This window comes from Cyrtonyx montezumae, unplaced genomic scaffold, assembly GCF_038088225.1.
Source record: "Cyrtonyx montezumae isolate F1298 unplaced genomic scaffold, pur_monq_1.0 scaffold_18, whole genome shotgun sequence".
Taxonomy (NCBI): domain Eukaryota; kingdom Metazoa; phylum Chordata; class Aves; order Galliformes; family Odontophoridae; genus Cyrtonyx; species Cyrtonyx montezumae.
In genome coordinates, this window is record NW_027071914.1 from 7,811,889 (window position 1) to 7,838,756 (window position 26,868).

Sequence of the window (26,868 nt, forward strand, 5' to 3'; positions counted from 1 at the left end):
GGTTTCATTGTGACAAGTATGTTCAACTGTAGATAACAATGTAAAATCTAATTGTGACCCTTCCCAGAAGTGTTTCAAGTAATCTGAGTCAGAGTCACTTGTGTTTACCATTTTAATACAGCATGTACAGGAAAACGTTCTGCATTCCTGGAGTATTGCACCAGATCTCCATCTGGTATCTCTAACTTGAGCTTTTTGAGGAGGTATTTATACAAATAGAATATTTATTTATATTCAATATTTCTTTCTGTAAGCAGTTGAAAGTTGCAGCACTTTTCACCTCTTCAACATGACACCCGTTTTGCACAGAGTGGTAATGTAGTGGCTAAACTCACATGCATGTGTAAGCTGTGGGTGATGGAGGTGGCTGAGGTTGTGCCTGGGGTGCAGGCAGGGAACCTGCTCTGTTTGCTAAGTTCAGTATCTGATATCGAGGAAAGGAGCAAAGCCAGACGAAAAGAATTATGTTCCTGCTTGACTTTTATTAGCAGCAAAAGCGTCTGGAGGTTCTCACCCCCAATTGCAGAACATTATCACTGGTACATGGGTGGGTACAGTTAGCATCAGTGGGAGCTGCTGTGTGAGCAGTAATTCCATGCCAGCCGTGGGCTGCCATGCACACCCTCAGCACTGCCCCAGTGCCTGGCTGGAGGGCTGCAGGTTTCCTGCCTTGTTCTCTATGCGAAGAACAGAAGGTTGTGGTCTGGGTTTCTGATTTCCTCCTTGTGGATCCTTGTGTCACTGTCTGGGTTTGTGTGTTAACAGGACGGGTCACGCTGCCATCAGCCCATTGTGCTGCTGGGGTGTGCGGGAGTCACAGGGGTTTTCTTTGCAGGTTGCTTCTGTCAGCTGAAGAGAGTTTATTGGAGCTGCAGGAGCAGAGGAGCCAGACTGTGGTAATGAGCATGAGTTTGCAGGGCACATGCCTTTTATATGCTGAAATCTCTGAGATTCTTAAATGGCACTAAACCGTTTCTCCTTTTCAGGATACGGGGCGCGATCAGTATCTGTATCTGACCTCTCTAACGCGAACTTTTAGGCTCATTTTCCCGTCTCATCCACCCGGAGCTGTCCGAGGGGCTCAGCCGCCGAGCGGGGCCCGGCGCGGCTCCCGGCCGCCAGGGGGCGCTGTGCGCCGAGGCGCTGCCGGCCCGGCCCAGCTGGCGCGCAGCTGGCAGCGCGGCGCTCGGTGCGCGAGGCGGTGTGGCTCCCGAGGTTTCAGGCGCTTCCGTTTCCTGAAGGCCTGGGGCGCGTTTGTTGGCTGCTCAGGGGGAGCTGAGGCTCGGCATGACGTTATTCATGGTCAAGAGCAGCTTGCTTGTTGTTACTGATATCAGTTACTCAATTTCCTTGTCAAACCCTGCCGGGCACAAAAGGGTTTGCAACGTTCTGTCTGGCTGCTAAACTCCCCTCAGGATGCAGCCTGTCTGTGTGCAGCAGGCTTCCCTCTGCACACCGATGCCCTGCGTCCCGCGGCTGGTCTGCAGCAGCAGGTTGGGTGATGCTCTGCTCATCTTTCTCCCACAGAAAGCCCTCCAGCTTGGACTTTTAGCTTTACTTTGCTAAAATATGGCAGCTTTGGAATGAACAATAAAATCCATTTACAGCGCACTTAACAGCGACATTTATATGTAGATATCAAAGCAAGCTGTTTGTTGCAGTCCAAAGGCAGCTCTGCAAATACTAAATCTGATAGGTACAGAAAATGACAAAGGGAACCCTGATGTGATTGCATGATTTCTGTGCCCTTCTTCCTCCACGTGCTTTGCAGTGCATGTGGTTTCAGGGAAAGAATTAAAGAGGAAAGGCTGTCCCTCCTAAGCTAGCTCTTACTTAGCAGTTCTTTGCCAACAAGAGACCTCCTGGGCGGGATATACTGTTAGATTTGTATGCCTGTAGTGCAGCTACAGTCATCACAGAGATCTCTTACAATCAGTGAAGAGAAAAAAATGCCAGCAGGTAATTTTGCTGTCCAAATGCACATATTGATTAGCTCTCCACTAATTGCAAAGCAAGTCTGAGATGTTCTCAGACAAGAATGGGACATTTGTATGTACAAATGTGCACTGCATGTGGTAACAGGACAGGCAAAGCTCCAACTGGTGTGAGGTAAGCTTTCTCCATTGCAGATTGCTGTTACAGAGCAAACCCACTAGCTTTGTGTTTGCAGGGAAGAACTGCTTCCTCTGGTATGACACCCTCAAAGGTGATCCAAGCTGGAAGCACTCCATTAAGTATGAGAGCATGAGGTACGTTTGAATGCATAGATGTGCATTGTTTGTGACAAGAGGTAAGGAGACATTTCGGTGTTGGGATCGATCCAGTTTGAACTGTTTTGCTGACCTTGAGTTAGGCAATCCACCTATATCACACTCGTAAGGAAAGGTGAGGCCAGAAGATGAAACCAGTTAGAAAAGCAACACAAGAAGTACCTAAGGGTTTTTTCGGGTATCTGATAACCTTGCTTCATTCCAGAAGAAACACTTTGGCTGAGAGCTTTCAATAAGTACAACTTGTTCTGAAGAGCTTCATTTAAAGACCCAAAACAAGCCTCAGCTTTCAGGGATAGGCCATTCTGAAGAAGAGCTACCTAAGAAAAGGAAGAATTTATTGTAAGGAAGGTGCTTGAAGAACACTTTCCATAACAGTCATTTGCAAGAAAATATCCAGCTGTGACAGAATGGACCATTAAAATGTCCGTGTTTCCATGGGACAAAATGAATCAAAAGAAGAGGTCACTGCAACTCCTTCAGCAATTATCTCTCTTGATGGTCCAGAGTTTTTATCTTAAACTTTACAAATAGTGCTGTGAACTACGTGAAAGAGCTGTACACTGCAGCTCTGGTACAAAAGGAGGAGTGGCAGGGTTAATCTGCTACATATACTCATAGTTTTGCTGTGGGGACAAGCCACCAGATCTGTGGCTGAGCTGCAGATTGGCACGCAAGAGTCTGACAGCAACAGTGAGACAGTATAGTGACTCCTTGCCGTAAAACCCAACAGCAATACCAGTTTGATCTCCATATATTTCTTTCAGACTCCTTCCTTAAGGTTTGAGGAGGCAAAAATCATGGATTTAGAGTCTGGTTTCACTGCAGTCCTCTTTCTGACTCAGTAGTTGGGCAAGGGAAGGAGCAAATAAGTAGAGGTTATCAGTTGAAGCATGCCTGGTCTAGCAAAGGGAATGCAATCTGTCCTTGAAATGGGAATTGAGTTGTGCTCACGACTGTCCACAGGCAGCCAACCCTGGCAATGCAGAACTCAGCGTAGGCTTTGGGGTGGGTGACACATCCGGCTGTTCTAGCCTTCTGCAAGAGGAGCACAGATGTCCACAGCTTGAATTTCTGTGTGAAGGTGGCTGCTGATACTGATCTTGGGCTGCTTGTTGAAGGCAGTGGGAGTGGTAGCAACTGAGAAAGGGTTGGACGTAGTAGTGGAGAACAATCATGGAAACTGGCATGGAATTAGCACAGCTGTGTTAATCTGTTCAGGGCTTCAGCCTGTTTGTGTTAATCTATGTCATCCCTAAAGTAACCTCTGAATTAATACCTGTTTTATCGGGGATCCTGACTGGGATTGGATTTAGATATCAGTGACACACAGATGACTGTTGATAGGGCTTTCAGATACTCATGGCAAGAGCTCTGTTTGGTGGGTGGAATTCAACAGTCAAGGAATATAACAGATTAATTACTGAGGCTGCTGGATGGGGATATTTAGTTCTGACACCTGAATCATTGCCCTGCTGAAACACACCCCATGGCAGCTGTAGGTCCTCTTCTAGGGTCTCCCTAGTCTTGATTTGAAAGAAATCTTCAAGGAAGTAATTAAGCATGCTACTTATTCAGCTAGCAAATCATTTCTTCTCTAGCTCCAGCGGACTGAGTAGTCTCCTTCACAGCATCTCTAAGAGAGTGCAGGCCTCAGCACTACAGATGTTGTGTACAGAACTTCATCTTGCATTGCAACCCATTCTGATGTGATCCAGTAAAGCTATTTAGTTGCTTGTTTTTCTTTGTTGGTTTTTTTTTTTTTTTCCTTTCTGGTTGATTTCAAGAACTTTAGAAGATAACAATTAAAAATTAAAAAAAAAAAAAAGTTGTAAGTTGTCAAAACAAATAGTGTGTGCCAAAATAATTTTAAGCTTTTCAGTCGTATCTTTGCTATTCGTTAAGAAATAAGAATATATTTGACAGGAAGTCCAACAGTGTGGGCAATTTCAGTTCAGCTTAACAGGAAGTGGAAGAGTGCAGATCCATTAACGTTTTAATTGGATGAATTCTAGTAAAATTGTATCTTTCTTTATTCCCTGAGAAAGCTCCATGGATAAGGTAAGCACTATGTAAGATGCTGTTTATATGTGATTATTTTGGATATTTTAGGTTGTGGCCCTGAGCTGGAGGAGTTCAAGAAGTGTTTGGGCAGTGCTCTCAGACACAATGCTCTCAGACATCGTCTGATTTTTAGGTGGGGCTGCATGGAGCCAGAAGTTGGACTTGATCATTGTGGGTCCCTTCCAACTCAGGTTGTTCCATGGTAATATTAGTAGAAAAAACATTGGATGTGTTGACTTTTGGCATGATAATATTCAGATGGATCAAGAAAGCTAATGCAGAGGGAAAGATAGGATCCTAAACAACAAGGATTTACAGTTGACAGTTAAGGAATGAAAATGATCTCCTGGGTTTAGCATTTGCAAAGATGAGTGAAGAATAACTCAGACTCTGCTGTCTGAGGGCTGCCTGATCCAAGGAACCATCCTTTTATTGGCATTGCTCTATATTTTTCATTCATGCTAGAAGTAAAATGGATGAAATTGGACCCAATTGGTTTGTTCTGTTACACTCAATATATTAAGTCAGACTAACACCAGTGAATACCTTAAATACCTTTTTGATTCTTCTTCACCTTTGCTGAGCAGAGGCATTTTTGGGTGCTTTGGATTCTAGAAGTCACAGCTCTCAGTCACATTGTCCTTAGGTTGAAGATTATTTGTTAGTTAATACCTAAATTGAGAGGCATTTCAAGATGCTGCACTAAAGTGTACAACTGGTAACACTAGTGGTGATTATTCACAGGGCTCTTGATCCCATGTTGGGCAGTAGGAGAAGAGAGTAAAATAAAAGCCATTTTGAAGTGTGCTGAAGACAAAGCCAACTTGAGTAGCATTCAGCCCTCTCAGTGCTGACTGATGTTTTCAGGGGTTACTGTGTGCATATCTAATGTACTGTCTCCATGAAATGTCATTTGCTATAACAGGGACTTACAGAGGAACAAAGTTTGGAGAAGAAAAGAAGAAGAAAGACTCTCTGGAGCCAGGGATTCATGCTGCTTGAGATTAAAGTGATCCTAATGATGGTTTTCATTGCTTGTGTGAGTCTGGTTTGATCACACTCATTCTGCAAGCTAGACTGGCACCACAGGGATCCTTGAGCCCAGTGGGAGGGGAGAGGGAATAGAAAAAAGTAGAACTCATCAATTGAGATAAAAACTAAGGCAGAAAAGGAAGATGGATGAAAGAATAAGAGTTATATTATTGTGTGTATATATACATATATCTATATAACCCTTCAGTGGGACAGCAGTATAAGGAGCTGAGAAACTGAAATGTCCTTTGCTCTGCACAGCACTGCTCAGCAGCAACTAAACCTTCAGTGTATTATCTACATTCATTATTTATTTCCTAAAGCCAAAACGTAGCATCATCATAGACACTGCAAAGGAAAAATCAACTCCCTCCCAGCTGAAACTAGGACAGCACGTTAGGCCAAGGTGTGGGCTCCCATGGCTGCAAGCAAATTGTCTTTAGTATTACTAGTCATAATTATTGTAATAATAACCAGTAATAAAATAAGATTATTAATATAACAGTATCTCGGTCAACAAACAGTGGCTGCATGTGCCCTACTGTCTGCTCAGACTTGCAATGTGAGCAGAGAGGAGAGCACTGGGAGAGTTTGAGTGTGCTTAATTTTTTTTTTCCCACGTAAGTCCTCTGCTATTGTACCCAATGTACACTGTCTCTCCTTGAAGCATATATTTGTATATACACACCTGCGGGGATTTCAACATTCAAATGAACAGATTATGGAAAATGCAGATTGGAGCCAGGCACTGTGTGGAAGAGAAGTGAATTAGGGCTTCCCACTCATCATTACAAATATCCCTCTGCTCCTGCACCCTGAGCCCATGTTCCCCTAGGAGCCTTGTCTCAGCTGTGCACAAAGGCAATGTGATGTAGTGCAATGCAAATGGAAGTCATTGCCTTCATTTTTAAGTTGTTCTGGTGAACGTTTTCCTTTCTTTTTGTGCTTATGCAAGCATCAGATCACATACTAGATCCCTGATTACATGAAAATGATTTTGAGGATTTATTGAAAACATTTTTCAGATTGTTCTAACGAGATTGTCTCTCCTTTCTTCTGATCGTTTCCCTCTTCAAGTCTAAAACCTGAAAATATATTCAGTGTTAAAAGAACTATGAGGGATACATTTGGAAGGGACATTTCCCCATAAGGATTCATCTCTGCATGGTGTTTATGAGCATGACCTGCTGGTACACTTGGGCTGCAGCCATAACTCCATACATCTCACTATGCAACACAACTGCTGGCTTCCTCGAGCACTGGCATTTACAGAGTGTGTGTCACCCAGCTATTGCTTCACATCCCTCCAGACAGTCTTATCATCAGCTAATTAAAGTGTATGGCCTCCACTGCAGTCGTTCATGGAGCTGCTGAACACTGCCTCCCATTGGTGATGTGTTTTTTATGCCTCTGCATTTTACTTTGCAGTAGATGGTCTTTGCTTCTATTCAAGAAAACTGAATAGTGGGGGCATGGAATGCTGCTGAGCTGGAATGATGGCTTACATCATGTTGTGCACCCTTGGACTGTAGGGCCCACTTAAAGTCAGATGGCCCACAGCTATAGTGTTGGACCAGGTTTGCAATCTGCCTCAGGAGGTGATCAGCCTGTTCCTCTGCTTTCCTCTTTCAGGGCAAGTAACTGCTAAGGATCTTCGGGTACACAGGCTACTAACAGACGTCAAGCAAACTCAGAAATGCTTCATCTGGAGCCTAGAAAAACAGAGAAATATGGCAATACAGCTGTGTTGACAGAACAGCCTCCTGAAGACAATTTAGCAAAGGCCTAGCCAGCCAATTTCTTATTAGCTAGCTGTTCTGCTAGCACTTTATCTCTGGCAAGGAAAAGTATAGTCGGTTGTAGTCCAAGAAAACAGCTACAGTAGGCACTGTGCTTAACACTTCTGAGGCTTCCTACATTTGAAAGAATATACAATGTGCCTAGACAATAAATATGGTAGTGAGACATTTTGCTGATGAATGCTACTATCTTTATGTACAAAAATAAGATTTGTGGTTATTAGAGTGAATCTATGACACAGGAAAGGAAAGGACAAGTGAGAAAGAAAGTCCCTTTTCAGTCAAATTCACTGGGAGACAGGAACAGAGCAGGAGGTGCTGGAGGATTGTTCTGGCAGGTAGATGTGAGGAGCCTGTATCGTAACCAACAGCTCATCGGTGTTTTCAAAGCAATGTGGGCAGTTTCTTTCTCGTCATTCTAGCACTTTTGAATGTATTGCAAGGCAAGTCAAAGGCATTATGTGGTAACATCTTACATTTTGAGTGGAAAAAAAAAAAACAAGTGATGAGCATGAGCTGGAGTTTCCTGCAATGTACATAGATTTTTATTTTTAGAAACAGCCAATGCATTACACATTACTCAGCACAAGCAGAGACTCTGAAACCACTAGCCAAAATGGCCAATGGGAAAATGAACTCAGAGGCTACAAGAGCAACTACCCTTAGCAGAGGAAGGAAATCAAAAAGAGGTTCTTTCCCTGAGACAGCTTCTTTCCAGAGAAATACTGATGTTACTGATGATGAACAGTATCATTTACTGTGTTTGCAGAAGCATTGCTGAGATTATCGACCTATTAAGCAGAAGCTGACAAGTGATTCTTGACAGCTTTACTAAGTCCAACCAGCCCTTAGCCAGAGGTGACACAGAATAGTGTTAAGAATTGAATCCTCTTTTTTTCAGTTAGACCTGTTGACCATTTTGGTTAGTGAGCTACTGACCCCACTGACAGAGCCTTCTGAACACTGCTGATGAGTAAAACTCAGCGTTGAGAAGTTCATGTTAAATTAAGAATATATTACCAAACTACATTAAAATATGGGAGAAAACAACTCTTCAGGGACAACTAGAAACAAAGAACAGCATTGCTATTGCATCCCTGTGCAGCTAGTTCTGTATCACTCACCAATATTTTGATGCCTTTAATGGGAACAAAGAAAACTTCTCTAGGATTTCTTTAAGAAATCTGATGCTTGGAGCTAATCCTAGACAACCTGTTCTTTTTTTTCCAGAACTTTCAACAACATCCTATTTTTTCACCTGCCGGTGCTGATTTGGAGTTAACAATAGAGGTGAACTGACTCTGAGTTCTTTTGGAAACCCCTTTAAAAACACATCATTGAAGAACCATCCCTAATGATGAACTGGAATTGGCGAGAACTGTCTCTTACCATCTCTTTTTAAGCAGGTTGTGTTCTTCCCATCAGCACCTATGACCAAAACATCAATAGTTTGTCTCTTTCTAAGTGCCCAGGATTTTCTACAATAAGATGTGTCTGGCTTCCTCTCATTAGAGCTGTTTCTGCCCACTGTTCTTTTGGATCCTAAAGGAAAATGAAGTGAAACTATCAATGGCTGTTTGGTGTGAAGAAGCATTTCAAAGAGCTCAGACACAAGGTGAAGAAGCCATTTGTTCTCAGCATGCATGATTTTCTTTTCCAACTGAGCAACAATTTTGTTCAAGGCAGGAGTTGTTTGTTTACAGTAAATATCTGTCACATAGCAACAGAAATATTACTAAATAATATATATAATGTTAAGCTCCCGGGTCTTGAAGCTTTTAATGAACAAAATTCTCACATTCCTGATTAAAAAAAAATAATAAATAATGTCACTATAATTTTTTACATTAAAAATGTCTGTACATGACTACACAATATAACAAAGTACAGTTTTATCTTCTAGGTTCAGGGTAGCATCTCTGGGTTAGATCTTCCTCTAAATAGGGTAGAGGCATGTGGTCTTGATCCTGCATATTTCCCACTTCAGGAAAATCATTTTTCCCGAGTCATGATGTCTACACCCTTGCCTACCATTCACGTGCAAAAGTGGAAGCAGCTCACAGGCAACAAAGCAACATATACATGCAGGAAGCAGCTTAGAGACTGAGGTTTTGGCAAACAGCTGTGCATATGGTGATAGTTTAAAGGTTTGAAACTTCTTGCCCCAACTTGAAGAGAACAGAAGGAAACAGAAAAATAAAGACAGGAAACGTAAGCAGGAGTCTATATTTCTAACGTAGCTAAAAAAGTTTCTTAGATGGTATATTTTCCAGGATGGCACTTAGTGATGTACTACGGACTGGCAGTCTCATGGCCAACCTTTCTGCTTGCTGTGAATGCCCAAGGTTTGCTCAGGTGAAGCAGTGCTGACCGCGTGCTGGGTGTGAGGCCTTAGAACAGCAGTGTGGCTGGGCTCAGCAGTGGGCTGCTGCAGCACTCCAGGATCTGCTGTTAGCTGGAGAATGTCTCTCTCCATCTTCCCAGCTACTATACACACCTCCTGAACCCCCCTGCAAGCAACTTGGCCAGGAGGCATGATAAAAGCATTTACAAGAAAAGCTCTGCAGAGCAGGGTGAATCAGCAGCTCATGCTGACCCTTCCCCGTAACAACAGTCAAAAGGCAAACACCTCTCCTGTTTGGCTAAAGAAAACACAGTGCTGTTTCTCTCCTGGAAGCATTCAGCCACCGGTGGAATAGAGCAATTAATCTCACATGATATCAGGGCTTCAGAACCCTTTAGGATCACAATAGCACAGGACAGAGTGGCATCTCATACAGAGTTGGCAGCTGGAAGGGAGACACAGAAGTCACTGTTCTAGGTGGATTGCATCTGTGGTGTTCCTTCACAGAAACTGGCTCACGCCTGTAGCCAGGCTTTGATGCAGTTGTATGGCCACACCATCCGTGAAGATACAGTGTTCAAGGACCTTCCCTGGCTCCGTGGATCTTCACAGCATTTGGCTGGACCGTTAGCATGAAGGGTGTTCATTCATCTGCTGCCTGGGAATCCTTTGGGTATCCTAAAAGGAACCTGCTCCTCCAGCTGGGCCGTTCCTCTTCTGAGACTGTGGCTAGAAACAGGACTCTTGGGATTCTGGGTCATTGTGGATGGGAAGCTTCTGGTGTTCCTGATGATGCCCATTATGTAAAACAGTGTACCTGGGAGTGGAAAAACAAAGCTTCGTTAGTGCTAGATAAAAAGTGCAGGCCCATGTACAATGAATTCCTGAAAACCCAGAATCATATCTTCTAAATGTTCATATCCCACATTAGGTAAATAGGATTCCCTACTTTGCTCCATGTCAGGAAAATCAGTAGGAAGTCACAAAAGTAACTAAAAATGAGTTTTTCCCTAATCCAAATGCATCTTGGAAAAATCTGAAAATTAGGTCTCTGTTAAGACTTTCCTAATTAGAAACACAGATATGTCATTTCCCACCTCAGCAATCATCCAAGGCATACCTGAAATATCTGCAACCCAATAAAGATTCTTAAAAAGTGATGACCTAAGAACTTAAGACCATGTAAATGGTCCTGCTGCTAGGAAGAGTAAAGGATCAGTATCAGCCTTCGGATTTGTCTTGATTAATCATCAGAAAAAAAGGTCAAGAATTCCTCATTGTATCCATACTCAAAAATTAATACCTTGATATCAGTTTACTTGGCATCGTTAAACTGGACGCATCCCTTCACTGAGTATACACAGGACTTAGGCTTCTAAAGTACAGTGCTTACAGTGCTGCTGAGATGTCTGGAGCAGATGATTTGGGTATCCTCCAAATTATGTATCCACCAGTTCCAGATCAGCCATGGGCTCAAGACAAAAGCCAGGCTATAGAATCCACTGCCCCTCCACCTTTGTCCTGGTGAATATTGCTGGGGGGAATTTTCCCTGTAATGTCCTAGATGCTGTTTTTCAACACTGTCAGGCTTGTTGACTTAATACAGGTGCATGCAGACATATCCATTGAAACATCTCCCCACAGGACTTCATTGCTTTGAACAATGGACATAAAACTTTCCAAAACTGTGTTTGTTCTACCAACAAGATACAGACTTGATGTAAGAAACAAGAAATGACAGTTTGCATCTGGCACCAAACAGACACTCTGATTAGATAACCGTGATGCATACAAGCCTTAATGCAATTTTGATTACCTATACCAAGTGAGACACAGCACATGGAGTGGTCCAGCAAATGTGGGGGACAGCAAAATCCCTGCTATGAACGGCGATGGGATGAGAGCCAGGAGAGCCCTCACTCTGAGAGCAAGGCAGGTATATTGGGTTGCTCAGAAGCACAACAGACAGGCACTGAAAGCTGACTTCACAGAGGACAGCCAAAGAACCAAACCTTTTTTTTTTTTTTCCTTCTGCAGGAGTCAGAAAACAGTTGTGGAAGATGGGCAATTTATCAGGTGGTGCCATTTGTTACAAAGCACTTTCTCTAAAGAGAAGGCATTGAGGTGTCCCAGGATCTCTGGTGGCTCACAGGGTTTGCCTGAAACCTCTGGCATTAGATCAGCACTTCCAGCTGTTTACCCTGTGGGGAAAGAGGAGCGGTAGGAAAGCAGGAAAGAGAATGTATAGGCAGGGTATGAAGGCTGTGCTGTGGGTGTGCTGGGCATGATTTGGTAGTGGCACATGATATATCAAAAATATCAAAAACTTAGCAATATCTCCAGGAAACTGCTGAAGGAGTTCTCTGCTGGCAGGCAGAGTGTGACCAGGGTTGGTTGCACATGTGGTAGTCTCTCCTGTCACAAAAAACATAAAGCTGCCTATTAGTGTCAGATAGAGGACAGCTTTGTAGCAGCCCTGCCTTGCTTTGTGCCACCATCTCTCAACCGATCTGCATTCTGAAAACACCGCTATTTTTTCAGGCAATGAGAAGCACGTTTTGAAGAGAAATCACAGCAGCAGCAGCTGAAAGTCACTTCTGCCTCACCTACATGAATACAGCCCTTGTGCTCAGCCTGCCCAGAAGCCATGCACCGCAGAATCTGTTTCCCCAACCAGAAAGCAATGCCTGAACCCTGCATGTGTGGGCTAAATGCTGCCAGAGAAATTTGTCAGGTAAACAATAGGAAGCTGTAATCTGTGAGCAAGGAATAAAAAAAGAAGATATTTAAACGCATTAAATATATTATCTGTAGCAAATTAGTTGCTCAGCTTTCCTGCCTATAATGAGTTCCTAGATGGGATTTATATACTGTTGTGTAAAGCTACCAGGCTTGATTTCAGGCAACTTCCCACGCTGCCTCCGTGTCTGCACCTGGAGTGAGGAGCAGCATCACAACCTTGTCCCTGCTTTGTCATCTGCCAGCTTCGCTGGGATCTAAACACTGCCACCCAGCCACAAATCCCAGGGATCAAAAGGCACTGCCACCCATACAGGGACCCTGCAGCAGGCATTTCACATCCTTGCCAAATGGTACTTTAATTGTGATAATGAGCAATTTGGAGATAATTGCTTCTGTATCTCCTGCTGTTTCTGACAGTCCAATGGGCTCTTAAATTAACTGCTTGGACTAGCTTTCAGCTCAGCAGAGAGGAGCTGTGTGGTTTTACCCCCTGTAGGCCCAAGACCAGAACATGAAGCTCCAGCATTGTTCCAGCAGCTCAGCAAGAGCTGGGAAGGACACACCACCAGGGTGCAGCGCACTCTGTGCTCCCTGCAGAACCAGCCCTGGCACCAGCTTGCACAATTCCTTACAGCAGCACTGACAAAAGATGCTGTGTTTTGGCTTCTCCAGTTGTAATGAAGGAGTTGCCATCCCCATGAAGCTCTCTGGGCTGTACAGGGCAGCAGCAGAGCGCAGGGCTCTGGTAGGTACCGGACCCATAACGTTATTGCTGCTCATTAATAACCAGTGACTGATGACAAGGGGCAAACACAGCCTTTCCCAGCTATAGCTGACTCACGGTGGGGCTAAGGGCCTGCTGTGTCTCCTGCCCTTTGCCTGTCCTTGAACACTGGGCTTCATTTTGTCTTGTCAACCTCTGCCTCTTTAACCTTGGCCAGGAGAAATAATTTTGCTTTGAGAGCCATATAATAGCAAAGAAAAAATGGCAAAAATGAATGGCCCAACTTCCCAAGCACAGCAAAGCATTCAGCTGGGCTAAGACAGATTAATGGGGGGAGCAGCGTTGTCACAGACCGCTGTAGGTGCACAGCTGTCCCCACTCTCTGCTTAGCAATCCTCTTCCAGTGCATCTGTTTACATGATTAATTGCTTCCATTTCTGAGCTGGCAGAAGGTGGTTCCTGCTGTCCTGGTGTTTGATGGGGACTCAGGTGAGGTTTTTGCATTGCTGGGATGGCTTGGGCTTGGATGGGGCACAACGGCATGAGCTCTTGGGATGGTTAGGCACATACCATAAAGAAAGCTGATTAGCACCAAGTTTCCTAGTATTTGGAAATCTTTTTGGTAACCTGTACGTTGTAAACACAGAATGGTTTCTGCCTGAGTCTTAAAGCTTTCCAGTAAGGCAGGAAGGAGAGGAGCAGAGCTTTGGCTGTCACGTTCTTATAAACTGGAAAGAACTTGTCAGCTTTTTGTGAAGAAGTGAAATAGATCTCTGGGTTCTGTGGCACCAAAAGGTCTTCTGAATTTGTGTTGTGTTCTTCTTTGGGAAATGTCCTTCATTAGTGTTTTTAACATTTTTTGGTGTGTGTGTCAGTTGCCTGCATTCCAACTAAAACAATTCCATTTGAAGCAGGCATTAAATTTCAATAAAACAAAAATCACAAAAAGTCCATATCTAGTCACATTTTCCTGCCAGCAACACACTGTGGTCCATATTAAAGCAGAAATCTGGGCTGAGCTCTGCCTAACTTCTAAAGACAACACATTCCCTATTGGGAACTGGTGAGTCATGGCCTGAATTACTGATGGAGCACCTGGAGAAAGGACCCGGTCAGGCCTAGGAGCACAGGTGAAGGCAATTCACCTGTGTGACCAGAAGGGCTGGAGCCAGGCTGTACCCCTCTTAGACTTCATTTAAGGGCTGACTGCCACTGAGGAAGGCTCTCCTGTTGGGTTTCTCTTCTTTGTGGAGTTTTATTCTGCAAACCTACATCCTCAGAGAAAGGTGAGCATTCCTTTCTTTTGTAATATCTCTTAATTTGTGCTGGTCCCTCTGCTGTTACACCTGTAAAAATGTACAAGTGGATTTCAATTACACCAACAAGGCTTAACAGGTAGGGGTGATCATTCAAGGAAGGTTGAGCTATCAGAGGAATGAGTTGTTAGAGACATAAAATAGTTGGAAATAAGAAGTTGTAGACTAAAATCAGAGTGCTGTAAGCCAAAAATTCTCTCAGGCACATACCACATCAGCCAAGCAGGCCTACATGTTGAAAACCAGTATTTCAGAAGGGGAACTGCTTCTCTGAAGCCTTCACAGTCAGATCGCATGAAAATGTTCTCTGAACAAGGCAGAAAACATCAATGTTTCTTGTTGCTTTTAGTGAGCACAACCACCTTTCTTCCTCCTCTCCCTTTCCTTGCCCCTTCTCTTTCCCATCCTGTCTTCCACTAGTTCCTTTTAACTTTACCTGCAAAATTCTGATGACCACGTGCTGTGGCTGTGGGTTACCAGTGCTGTCAATTGCTGTGATGTGGAAGAGCAATGCTTTGAGCTGTAGGAGAGCTGTAAATGTTTCCAAGGAGAGTTCCCACTGAAGCGGATCTCCCATTTGTTGTGGAGTGGATGGAGGTAGCCCTGGTAAAGGTGCGTGCACAAGGAGGTGTGAGGGCCAGGAGTTAGAACCTGAGTAGCACTAGACCTGGAGAAATAGATGCTCCTCCAAGAAATCTTGACACTGTCTTTGCTTTCATCCATGTTCAGATCAGATCCTGAAATCTCAATGTGGAAAAAAGTGTGGAGCAGGAAATCTCAAATGAAATACTGCAAAGGGGGGTGAAGAGTGCAGAAGTAGCTGAGGATATTTTGAGTGCCTTGGAAGTCAATGAGGTTGGGAAAACAAGATTTCCAAAGAAGAAAGCAGTGCTCCCAGCTCCATAAGGAAACCTGTTAACTGCAGATGCACACAGTGAGTGCTCATTAGGACTAGAGAGAGACAAAACATCACTAGGTAGGTGTGGAAAATGGTCATCTGTGATAAACTATAAAAACCTGACTCAAGTCCCTTCTAATAACGGAAACTACTGTTCTTGAGCCTTAAGTATTTAGATTACCATCTGAGCATAGGCAGAAGCTGGCTTTAGCCCCATTCTAGTGGAATAGAGCCTCTGAACTGAATAAAGAGTTGCACCTTTTCTTACAGTTGAAAAATGTTGGTTTCCAAATTCTCCCTTTTTTGACTTTCGGTCACAGACAAAAATTTCTTCGGTGCTCTGCCGATGGCACCACACGCAGCACCATTACTCTGCATGCTCAATATGGCACCCATCTCTCAAAGCTCCATTTCTTTCAGATGGATTTAAAAAGAATAAGTAACTCTTCCCCATGAAATTGGGATCGCCATGAACAATTACTTGGCAAACTGGAGCAGGTTATTTTAATGAACACATCATTCTGAAATAAGCCTTCCACCATCTGTTGTGCTCTGTAATTATAAATGCAAACAATATAATTCATAAATGCACTAAAAACGTAAGGGGGAAAGAGAACAGCTTAAGATGAGTGTTTGTTAGCTCTTCCAGACAGTGATGTATCTGCCTACTTGACTCCTGTTTCAGGTACAGGTAGAGATCAGTCTTTTAACTCTGAATATTATGGCAGTCATTAATCTACAATAAACCTCTGATGGCAGAGGATGGAGATGTAGAGCAGCTATGGCTGCCATCATGATTTGTCATGTGTATGCCAGAAGGACTCAAGGAAGATGGTGCAGACCCTCCTGTATCTCAGTGGATGAGGAATAAACTTTGAACACGTTTCAGAACAGCAGCACTGAATGTGCATGTGGAATTGGAGTGCCCTCCAGGGCTGCAGGAGCTGAGGGTAAAAGAGGGTGACAGAGCTATTTGCTCCCTGAAAAGATGCTTTCAGCAATTTGAAAAACTGGGGGATCACAGGAAATATTCAGAAAGTTGGGAGGAGTGAGCATAAAATCCAACAATACCTAGAATTTACTATTTCAATCTGTGACATTTTTCATTTTGAAGGAGGCAAGAAATAGTCTTTTTTTTCTTAAACCTGAGATACACAAAATGTCAACATGAAATGTGAGCAAAATACATTGTTTCATTTCCATTTTCTGTTAGAAAAAAAAGAACATAAGTGGTCCAAATGAAATGTATTTTCACAAAACATCTGATTTTGGTACAGCTGCGTATTTAATTTTTAAAAGGTCATTGGAGAGATGTCCTCTTGCTAAGACCGGGTTCATAGGCCCCATGAAATTAAAGCTTGCCATCTCTGGGCTGAGTGACTCACACTTTCAGCCTCTGCACAAAACTTACACATTTGACCATCAGTGGAAAATACACAGAGGGATGAGAACGACTCCCCCACGCCCCCTCAACGCGATTCCCGTGGTGAGAGGGAGCAGTAAATTACAGCTCATTCTCTCTTCTCATTGGTATGTATCAATACTACAGAACAACATAAATTGATTCCATATTCAGTGCTGCAAAGACGGCAATACATTTTAACGCTTCCAGGATGAATAGCTCCTGTTGTGTTTCTCTGTGGGTTTTTCATTTCTTCTCTCTCCAAAGATGAGTGTGATACTTGCAGGATTTCCTAATGGCTTATAGTATATCATTTCCTAAGCCTGTTGTGTGTCATCCTGAGCTGTGACTGATGTCCTGCAGCCCTAAGAACAGCCCTTCACCAAAGGGGGGGCAACCAAACACAGTCATTGTCTGTGTACCCTATTACTGCCAGGATCAGGAGTGGAAAACAAAGCCCATACTCTGCAATGGGCGTGGTAACAGGGGTTAACCTGTACCTTGTGTCCCCTGCTCTGACTGTGGGCAGGGATTGTCGAAGCCCAGCTGTCTCAGGCAGTACTCATGTATCCCCAAGGAGTACATAGCCCTTGTTGGGTGGAAAACAGAATGAATAATACTGAATGGTATTGTCAGTCAAGATAGATGGTATAATCCAGAAAGATTATCCAGATGGCAGAGACAATTGATAATAAGGGAAATGTTCACCTGTCTCCAAAGACTGAGGCTTGCAGGGGGATACTTCGTGAAGGAGGGATCTCCAATAGGAGATCCTTCCCCAGTGTTGTTCAGCCCTTAAATGGGGTCTAGAAGAGGTGGAGTCAGTCTCCATCCCTTCTGGTCACACAGGTGAATTGTCTTCACCTGTGCTCCTGCAGCTGACACAGTGCTCACCTCAGGTGATCAGTCAGTGGTTCAGGCTGTGATTCAACAGCTCCTATGCAACCCTAAATGCTTAAGATGCCCTAGCCAAATCTGAAGGTGTGGTTGGCCTGTCATAGTCTTACTTTTTACATATTTCATTTAAAATGAAGAGGGACAAACATTGGTGGTCAACTGCTCCTTACAGCTGATGGGGTTCTTTAGGGAAATACAGGTGAAATCCGCAGGAATACCAACGAAAGTTCCGTTTACGGAGAGCAGCTGAATAGTGAAGATCTAGATCTCAGGAAAGCATTGGGATTGCTAAATTATTTAGATGGATCTGATGGCAGTGTTGATTTGAAGTCCTTTGTAGTCAAATGTAAATACAAATTTATCTCAATCTCTTGACATGCATTTCTTTTTTTCCACTCTTGAGTAGTTATGCTGAATATCTTAATTATCATTAAATCAAATAATGCTGTTCAGACCTTGCGAGCTGGAATTAAGCACTCATCATTCTCTACTAAACTTCAGTTAGTAGTTTAAAGCACAGCTGTCTGCAGCCCACATCATCCAGCCTCGTGTGCATTTTGTAAGGCTTCTGCATGCCTCCTCTAGTTTAAAATTAGCAGACAGTTCTCTAAGTATGCAAAGCCTTTGAGTGAGAGAAATGTACAGCTGGAAAAAAAATGTATGTTTTCCGTGACTTGTCAGATAGAAAGCTAAGAAAGAGTCAATCAATAGGTTTGTTCCTCACCTTGCTCTTTCCTCTGTTCCATTGTTCCTGATGGGTGATTTCCTTAGCTGAGCCCTGTTCTCTCACTCCTATAGAGCAGCCTTGGCTCCCACCAGCTCCCATCATGTGTGCTCCTACAACATGTTCCCAGCACACCTCAGTCCAACAGGCCATAATATTCCCACATAGCATGTGTTAGCCATGCAACCATATATGCACACAGCACTTCATCTTCATATACAGAGAACCATACAATCAAAGAACCACAGAATAACTTGGGATGGAAGAGACTTAAAGATTGCCCAGTTCCAGCCCCCCTACTGTGGGCAGGGCTGCCAATAGAGATGTTTCAAAATATTTTCTAGCAAAATAACCTCCAGTTCATTTACTTCTGTGTTTACAGTAGAAGAGTTTTTTGGTTTTTTTGTAAGGAGAATGTTTAACTTAGTTTACTATTTGCCTACACTTAAAAAATGAAATAGGATTTTGAAATGAAATGTCAAAACACTTCAGGATCTTGTTTCCTTTTCTTTTTCTCCTGCTGAAAACATTTGCTGAATTTGACCCAGCCAGTTTGTTTCCTTGGAACAGAAACTGTTCGTTACATCTTTCCTTCTTATTCTTTTTATTGTTAGGCTCTACTAATGAATTTGGTCAATGAAAATTTATAGGAACTCATTTAAGCAACTTCAGCTTCAACTGCTAATCCCAGCACACTGCCCCTCTGCTCTGCTGTTCTGTGAATGGAGGAAAAGCATTTGGGTCTCCCCTGTAGATTGCTGAACACAACCCTTCACTTGGCATGGGAAATAGATTGGAAAGAGATTGATTAATGAAGGCAACTAATTGGGAGCCTGGCCTGAGTCAGCCAAGGCATTCCACATAGATCAGCAAAGAATCAAATTCAATAAAAAATAGGGCTGAAGGAGCACATTTTTGTATGTCATTAGCTACAGCCACAGCCTTCTGCATGATGTAGTAAAGTCTTGTTTTCGTACAGAATAATAATACCCTCTTTGGAAGATCATTACATTCTTGATAGATATCAGAAGTTAGAGCCAGGGAGATGACAACAGGTATTTTAATGGTAAGCAAACAGACAAATACCAAACAGCTTCTAAAAGAATGAAGATCCACCACATTCTTCAGGGACCTGTTTGAAGAGCTCACTCACAGGAGGTTACTGGAGACTCAAGATATCCCTAGGCTCAAAGATGGCTCCCAAAGATTCCTGTTGTGACAAGCTAAGCAACTTCTCTGAGCCTCGTTTCACCATTATTAAAATAGAGGCAAGAATATTTCCCCTGCATGCTTCTTCTTTAATCTTCTCTCTTTTTTCACAGTGGGTTTGTGTTGGTTTTTGTTTTCAAGATGGGATGAGAGGGAATGGCCTCAAGTTGTGCCAAGGTTTCAGGCACAGGTTTGTTACTAAGGAAGATTTCTTCTCAGGAGCGGTGATGCACAGGCTGCCCAGGGAGGGCTGCAGTCACTGTCCCTGGTGATGTTCAAGAAATGTGGAGATATGGTACTCGGGGACATGGATGGTGGGCAATATTGGTGGTAGGTGGATGGTTGGACCTGATGATCTTAGAGGTCTTTTCCAACCTCAGTAATTCTATGAAGCCAAGAAAGAAATAAGCAGATGCTAAATTTGTTGCTGTGCCCCTGTGCTCCCATGGCCTAATTGCTTCTTCCCTTTCATGCACAAGCAGGTGCCTGTGCCTTCCAGAGCTGTCAAACATGGCAGCTTTCAAACGACAAAGCTCACTTTTAAAATAATTAGCCTCATTATACCATTAGCAGCTCTGATCCTGCCAGAACTGTGCTCCCCAGCGCTTCCCACATACATCTCACATTCCCCTCACTAGATCTGCAGTCTGTATTTCACCTCCCCTGGGTGCAAGAGCAAGAACCTCCTCCAAATGTTTCTGTCTTTCCAATGAATGACCTGAAAGATTTTTATCAGTTTCACTATTTTCCATTGTAGGACATTCAGCTTAGCTTTAATGGAAAACCCTGAAGAAAACAAGTAAGCAAGTAACAGAGGCCACCCAATGCCATGCTGAAGAAGGTAGGCACCATCCTCCTCACGTTAACTCTGTATTTTCCTCTCATTAATGTTAAGTTTGGCACTACAGTATATATTATAATTCCTGATGATTTTGGCCTACTCTTCATTTTTTTGCACCATCATTAATACAACATTCATAAGAGGCACACATATGGTAATTAGAACAGCAGTTGGAAATGCTTACTAAAGTTAAAAATATATATGTAGCATCATGTTAAGAGCAGCTTACAGCTGCCTACAGATGGGAGAGCTCACAATAGTTTTCTGGTTTTTAAGTAAGATGTTTCAGTTACAGAAGTACAAGAAAGGCTCTATTAAGAAAATTCAGAGAGGTGATAATATTTTTTAATAAATGGAGATCTCATAAATGGCAAAACTGAATTTTTCATCTGCTGAAGAGAAACACAAACCATTAGTCTAAGATGAGAGGGGGACAGAAGAGACTGTTTCCTTGTGAAACAGCAGCTGTGAGCCCCAGCACTAACCTACGGCTGGATTTGTTCCCTCACTCTTCAAGCAACTGAAGCCTTTCTTATGGCTGATGCAGAGAGTCATCATGCTCCTAGCACCTGCCATGCTGTCAGAACTGCAGCTATCTGGGAACTGGGGGCTTTTCTGCAGTGAAAATACAGAATCATAGAATGGTTTGAGTTGGAAGAGACCTCTAAAAGTCATCTGGTCCAACTGCTCTGCAATGATCAGAGACATGCACAGCTCCATCAGTGCTCAGAGCCCCTCCAGCCTGACACTGAAGATCTGCAAGGACAGGGCATCACCATCATCTTTCTGGGCAACTTGTTCTTATGTCTCACCACTCTTGTAAAAAGATTCTGCCTTATATCCAGTCTAAATCTTTTTTGTTGTTGTTAGAAACCATTTCCCCTTGTCCTGTCACAACAGACCCTCCTAAGGAGTTTGTCCCCTCCTTTCTTACAGCCCCTTTAGATACTGAAGAGCTGCTTTCAGGTCTCCCCAGAGCCTTCTCTCCTCTATGCTGCACAGCACCAGCTATCTGATACCCAATGGAAATGTGAAACATCCAATGGGAAGCGTCAGCAGGAGTTTGTTGAAATCCTCTCCTAAAAAAATCCATACTCACTTCACGTGTCTGTTCTGTGCATGCAAAAGGCAGAACTCTGTATGTGTTAGAACTAGACTTTTTCTAAACAATTATATGTTTTATAACAAAACCCTAGCATATGTGCATCGCTGATGTCAGTCAGGAGTGAAAGCTCCTTCCTCAATAACAAACTATCACTGACTCCCGCACAGCACCTGGGGCTCACGCATGCTTCCCTCCCACTCTTCCACCCAGCACTCAGCTCCCGGGGCCCCACTCCCCGTGCTCCATGGGGCTGCTTCCCCCATGCACCCACATTCTGTCAGCACTGCATGTCCTGGTGATCTCTGGGTATCCCATAAGAGGTGATTGGAATCCAGCCATTGCTTAGGGCACCCCACGGTAAAATCTGAAAGGTTGTTTTTTTGTGTTAGTATTTCTATGACATGCATTAAGTAGCACAGTCCTGACTTCAGGCTGCTTCTCTGTTACAGATCTCTGGGCGTGAATTTGTAAAATTTTACACGTCATATCATAAAGAATATTAACATTGCAAATTTTTAAGCTGAACTCATATATAGTTTATTTTGTAAGCATGTTATTAGGATGAAATGTCATCGCACAGATGGTGACATTGAGAGTGGGTGCTTAATTTGAGTAAAATCTCCATATTTTCCTCCGTACAGACTATGTTTGATAAAAGCACACCGCGTTTTCTCTCAGCATGCTAAGGACAGCAGAGAGCTCTGTGCTCCCCTTCCTTGTTCTGCCCCTCCTGCACTCCCCCCACTTACAGTTCCCTGCATCACATCCATAGAAAGGCACTACTCCTTGCTGGCGTGGCTGAAAGTGATACCCAAACAAGGCAGCAGCACACGCTGCTCTGTGGCTGTGCTGTCACTCCCATTGTTCCCCCGGAAGCATGATGCTGCGTTTGCTCACCCTCCTCCCTTGCCAAGAGCTATCTCATAGCTAGGCTAGATTGTCTTCAGGAGCGTGCTGAGGAGCAGAGGAGGTGCCTTTGATAGCTTCTTCATTTCAATATGATTCAGAGGTTGCTTAGCCCCCACTTTCTGTTAGCTACCTCCCCAAACATCCTGTGATAATAGTCTGTTATCTGGCTTCATCCTGTGCAATCTCAACAGGACTGTTTCTGGACATCTGCTAGTGAGGATGTCTTACCACCCTCCCCTCCAAGCTCAGGGCCCCTTTGAACTTCTGTGTTCAAGAAGGGCCTAAGGGAAAGGCCTCATCTGAGCATCTTAGCAAGCAGAAAGGCATCTTTTCAGGAAATGTGCCAAAGGAATATGTCACACTCAGTATGAATGTTTGAATGCACCATGTTCGAGAGCTTGTCTCCAAGTGTGCTCCAAGTGAGGAGGAAAGAACATCACTGCAAATAATTTCAGATGTTTTGGAGAGGGTGGGGGAATCCAGGAATCTGGGAGCACACTCAGAGAGACAGAGATTTATTTTCTGGTGGATTTCATAAACAAAAGAACACTGGGCAATCCCTTCTTCTACACAGATTCCTAGTGGATTGGAGCATGACATTCAGAGTTGTTTTGATCAATGTATTGATCTTGGTCACAGAGGGATGTAACCAGCACGAAGTACCTGGTGACCAGCTGGGAGAAACACAAACAGGAATCACTGGGAAAGTCAGGCTCCTTCCCCTGATGACATGTTTAAGTTTGAAGCTTTATTGCAGAAATACAAGAGGGAGAAATTAATCTTCAGGTGAAACTAGTCATTTATTCTGTTTGACATAAAGTGAAATGCTGGCAGAAAATAATCCAGAGATACATTATGAATATTGAGTCTTTGGACCAACTCAGCCAGGAGTCCTTCAAGTGTATGTGATGCTCTGGAGTTTGCTGGAATGGGTCTGCGGCCCAAATGTTTTCACTGGCATGACAGGCACATGTCATAGTTACATTTGCAAATGATGGAACAACCACAACAGTATGTGGTACCTGAGTGTGAATGTTGTCTGTTGACAGATAATAAATGTATTTGCCACCTGTATTGTGGCAATATTTATTACATGCTTTGTATATCAGACAGATTAGAATTAACTGGTTTACTACAGATGGGACAGAGAAGTCTAAAGTCAAAGCCTCATTACTTCTTAGCACTGATACAAGCGTTCTCCATAGCAGAAGTGGTTTAGAAAAAAAGCACATACAAGCCCAAACACAGCTACAAGGAAAGAACAGTGGGCAACCCACCAACCTCTGATGCAAAGCCGCCCTTTGGTCTACAAATGACCTTTCTATCTACATGAGAATTGTTCAGAGTACATAAGTTAATTCTTTAGAGTCTCTCCAGCACAAGAAATGCCAGTTTCTTATTTAAACAAAGAATGCTTACAATGTAAAACAAAACCAGACGTTATTTCAGCAAAAACCCATGTGTGTTTTTCCTCAATTTATTCAGTTTTTAGGTCCTTTAGCCTGAACCAGGGACACTATTGGGCAGGTCTGTGTTACGGGGTGGGTTCTGCTCATGTCCTGGACATGTTTTGCTGAGGGCAATGCTGAGCAGCCCGAGCTCTGCCCCCTGCAGCCTATGAGTCTGCTACTGCCTCAAGGCTCACCAAGCCAGCACCTCCTGCCCATCCATCGCTTTATGGAGCACCTTCCAATTTACAGTGCAAAAGCAAACAAACTAGTTCCAGCTTTTGAAGGTTGTGATATCCCCTTCCTCGGTTTCTTCTGGGCCTCTGTATTTTCCGCTTCAGAGGATGTGATGTGTTCTATAAATCCCTGCCTTAGCCTCTGCCTTAGAAAAATAAACATTGCTCAGATTTATGTTTGTTCCCATTCTTGAGGAAAAACGAAGCAGTGATATACGTAGCAAATGGAACAGAAAATTGCATCTTAGCCAGCAGGCTTCAAGTGTAACAGACTTTGGATCAACTGCAGCAGGTGCCTGTTCATCCTCTTAAGAAATCAGCCCAGTTTTGTACATGCAGTTTTTTGCTTCACCCTGAGGTTAATCCAAGGTGTAATTTGCCCAATAATCTGGCAAAATATCACACACCTGCATTACACACCGGTATAAGACACAGGGTTTTGCCCCTCTTTTATGTAAACTCATCTCTGTTTATATAAAAATGTGAATGTGTCATGGCCGGTAAAATAGAAATAGTAAGAGATGTGCTGTACTTTGCAGACATTTTTCTTTATAATTTTATCAGCGCTCACCCTAGATCCTTAGCTTGTACTTCCGTTGCTCCTTAGAATGGTCTGACAGTACTAATTGTTTTTAAAAGTGAATTATTTATTCTAGAGCAAAGGCCTCTGATTTTGCTGGAGCATATGGTTTTCACACACTAAGCCCTTTGCTTGTGCTTGTAATCACACGTTGTTTATAAGTGAGAGAACCCAAATATTTACTTTTTTTTTTTCTGCAGTACTGTCCTCCATCCAGAACCAAGCTGTCTTAAAACCAATGTCTGAGACCAGTGTTATCTGGGAAGGACATGGAAAATTCCTCAGTCATTCACAGCACTGAAACTTAAGGTTTTTGGTGGCTCCAGATGGGTTCCTGACATCTTGTATATATCTAAAAAGCAGTTTAGTTACCATCACTGAGGTTATTTCAGCTGCCTATATTGACACAGAGTTGTTTTCTCACTGAGCTTTACAGCTTTGGAGTGACTGAAAATCACTAAGCAAAATTTCACAGTGATAACAGCAGTCTGAAAGATACGATGCTTGGTAATATATGGCTGCTCTCCTTCCTTGGGAATTCCCAAATTTATCAGGATTTCTGTATGTTCTCAGCCACAAAACCAGAGCACTGTGGCACAGAGACACGAGCCATCTGATTCAAGAGCATGCATGGATTAAGGAAGTAGCTGTTCTCAAAAAAATGAGACTGCTGTGCCTGGGAAATGAAATATGGAGAGAGGCCATCTATCCAGGTAATCTATTAATAGGGCATTAGGACTGCAGAATAAAAAGGTGAGGAAAAGATATGAGGAGACCCATGAAATAGCTACAGATTTCACCTGGGGCATGGGCATGCCCTGAGGACATGGGCTGCAAGGGAGCATCATGGCTGAGGCACAAAAGGTGTCATAGCCCAAATGGGGATTTCTGGACAGGATCCCATGGCTCTTAATCTTTCTTAGTCTGGTCTGTATTAACTGAGCTTCTTTCTTTTCATTTATAGGAGAGACAACGTAGGATTTCTCTCCCAAAGTGAGAACTTGATGACGCTGAGCACTTGAACTGTTTGTTCTAAACGGGCCAAAGAAGACCAATATCATCCAACCAGTTCCTACAGCTGGCATGCCTGGAGTGTGATAATGCTGTTACACAGATAAATTGCGTCGCTATCAGAGGAAAAGATCAGAGAAATTAAGAACAGGCTAATTTAGTGGCTGTCTCGGGGATGGCTTGTAGCAGAAACCTGGCAAGTATTTTGGCTGCGCTTTCTCTGCCCTTCAAGTCTCCCACTGCCAAGTTCTTAACTCCTAGCAGGTAAATAGGGAGGTACACTTTCAGCCAAACAATGGGTGCACTGCAGGGAATGAATGCAACCTCACTAAACTCGTCACTGCTGTGGGTAGGCTTTCAGCAAAGGGTGGATGTGGCACTGAGGGACATGGCTTAGTGGTATGCTGGTGATGGGTTGACTGCTGGACCTGGTGATCTTAGTGTTTTTTTACAACCTTAACGGGTCTACAGTAGACAAACTTGGTCAGCAAGGCTGCTGAAGCAGAGCTCCTGCAGAGGCACATTCCCCATGTGTGCCTCCATGAATTCAGCAGTCACAGCTGCTTTGCCTTGCCAGCTTGGAAATGTTCAGTTTCATCTTCTCCAGCTGTAAATCATGCTGCTTAATTAATCCTCATTAAGTGTTGTGGGCATCTCTCAAGCTCAGTTAACTCTTTATTTAATTACAGTAGCGTAACATATAATGTTCTCTGTTTGAAGCAATGTTTTATGCAGTGGTTTAATCCAGAAACTGAAAGAATTAATTAGTTCCTAGAATATGTCTCTAAACGGGTGGCTAATTAAGCAGTGCGTTTATCACGAGCGCCTGGACTCATCAGCCATCATAATCTATTGCTGATACTGCACAGAATCAGAAACACACTGCATGGCTCTGGGCTTCTCAGATCTCTGTAGGCTCTTCTGAAGCAGAAATCAGGTAAATGTTAAACAGATATCTGACTTCCATCAGACCTGGCCACCCCCAGATGAGCTCACAGGCTGCTGTTGTTCCAGAAGCGTCTCCACGAGACCCCATGGGTCGGGGTCTGTCTCCCACAGCTCTGTTTCCATCTGTGCAGCTTTCTGACATGCTTTTCTCCCTTTGCTGCAGTAGCTGTTCCCTCAGCAGCACCACTGGAAGAGCACAGCAGGAACTGCACCAGGGCATGCAAGATGAGTGTTTTCTTCCTGCCCCACACACAATCGAATGCTCTTTGCAGCTCTTGCTGAGGAAATGCACAAAGAGCCTGACTGATCTATCCAAATCTCCATGAAAATTCAACTGCTTCTTGAACTGAGTGGGGTGGTTTAGATGCT

General features: G+C 43.4%; 1 protein-coding gene across 1 annotated transcript in view; it reads right to left on the reverse strand.

Annotated features, from left to right (window-relative positions):
- Positions 1 to 10,164: 10,164 nt before the first annotated feature.
- HTR4 (5-hydroxytryptamine receptor 4) overlaps positions 10,165 to 26,868 on the reverse strand; it is a 98,318-nt gene continuing 81,614 nt past the window's right edge. The window contains exon 7 of the mRNA XM_065734968.1: positions 10,165 to 10,326. Within this exon, the coding sequence (XP_065591040.1) occupies positions 10,239 to 10,326 (88 nt within the window). The 3' untranslated portion in view covers positions 10,165 to 10,238. The remainder of the gene's footprint in view (positions 10,327 to 26,868) is intronic.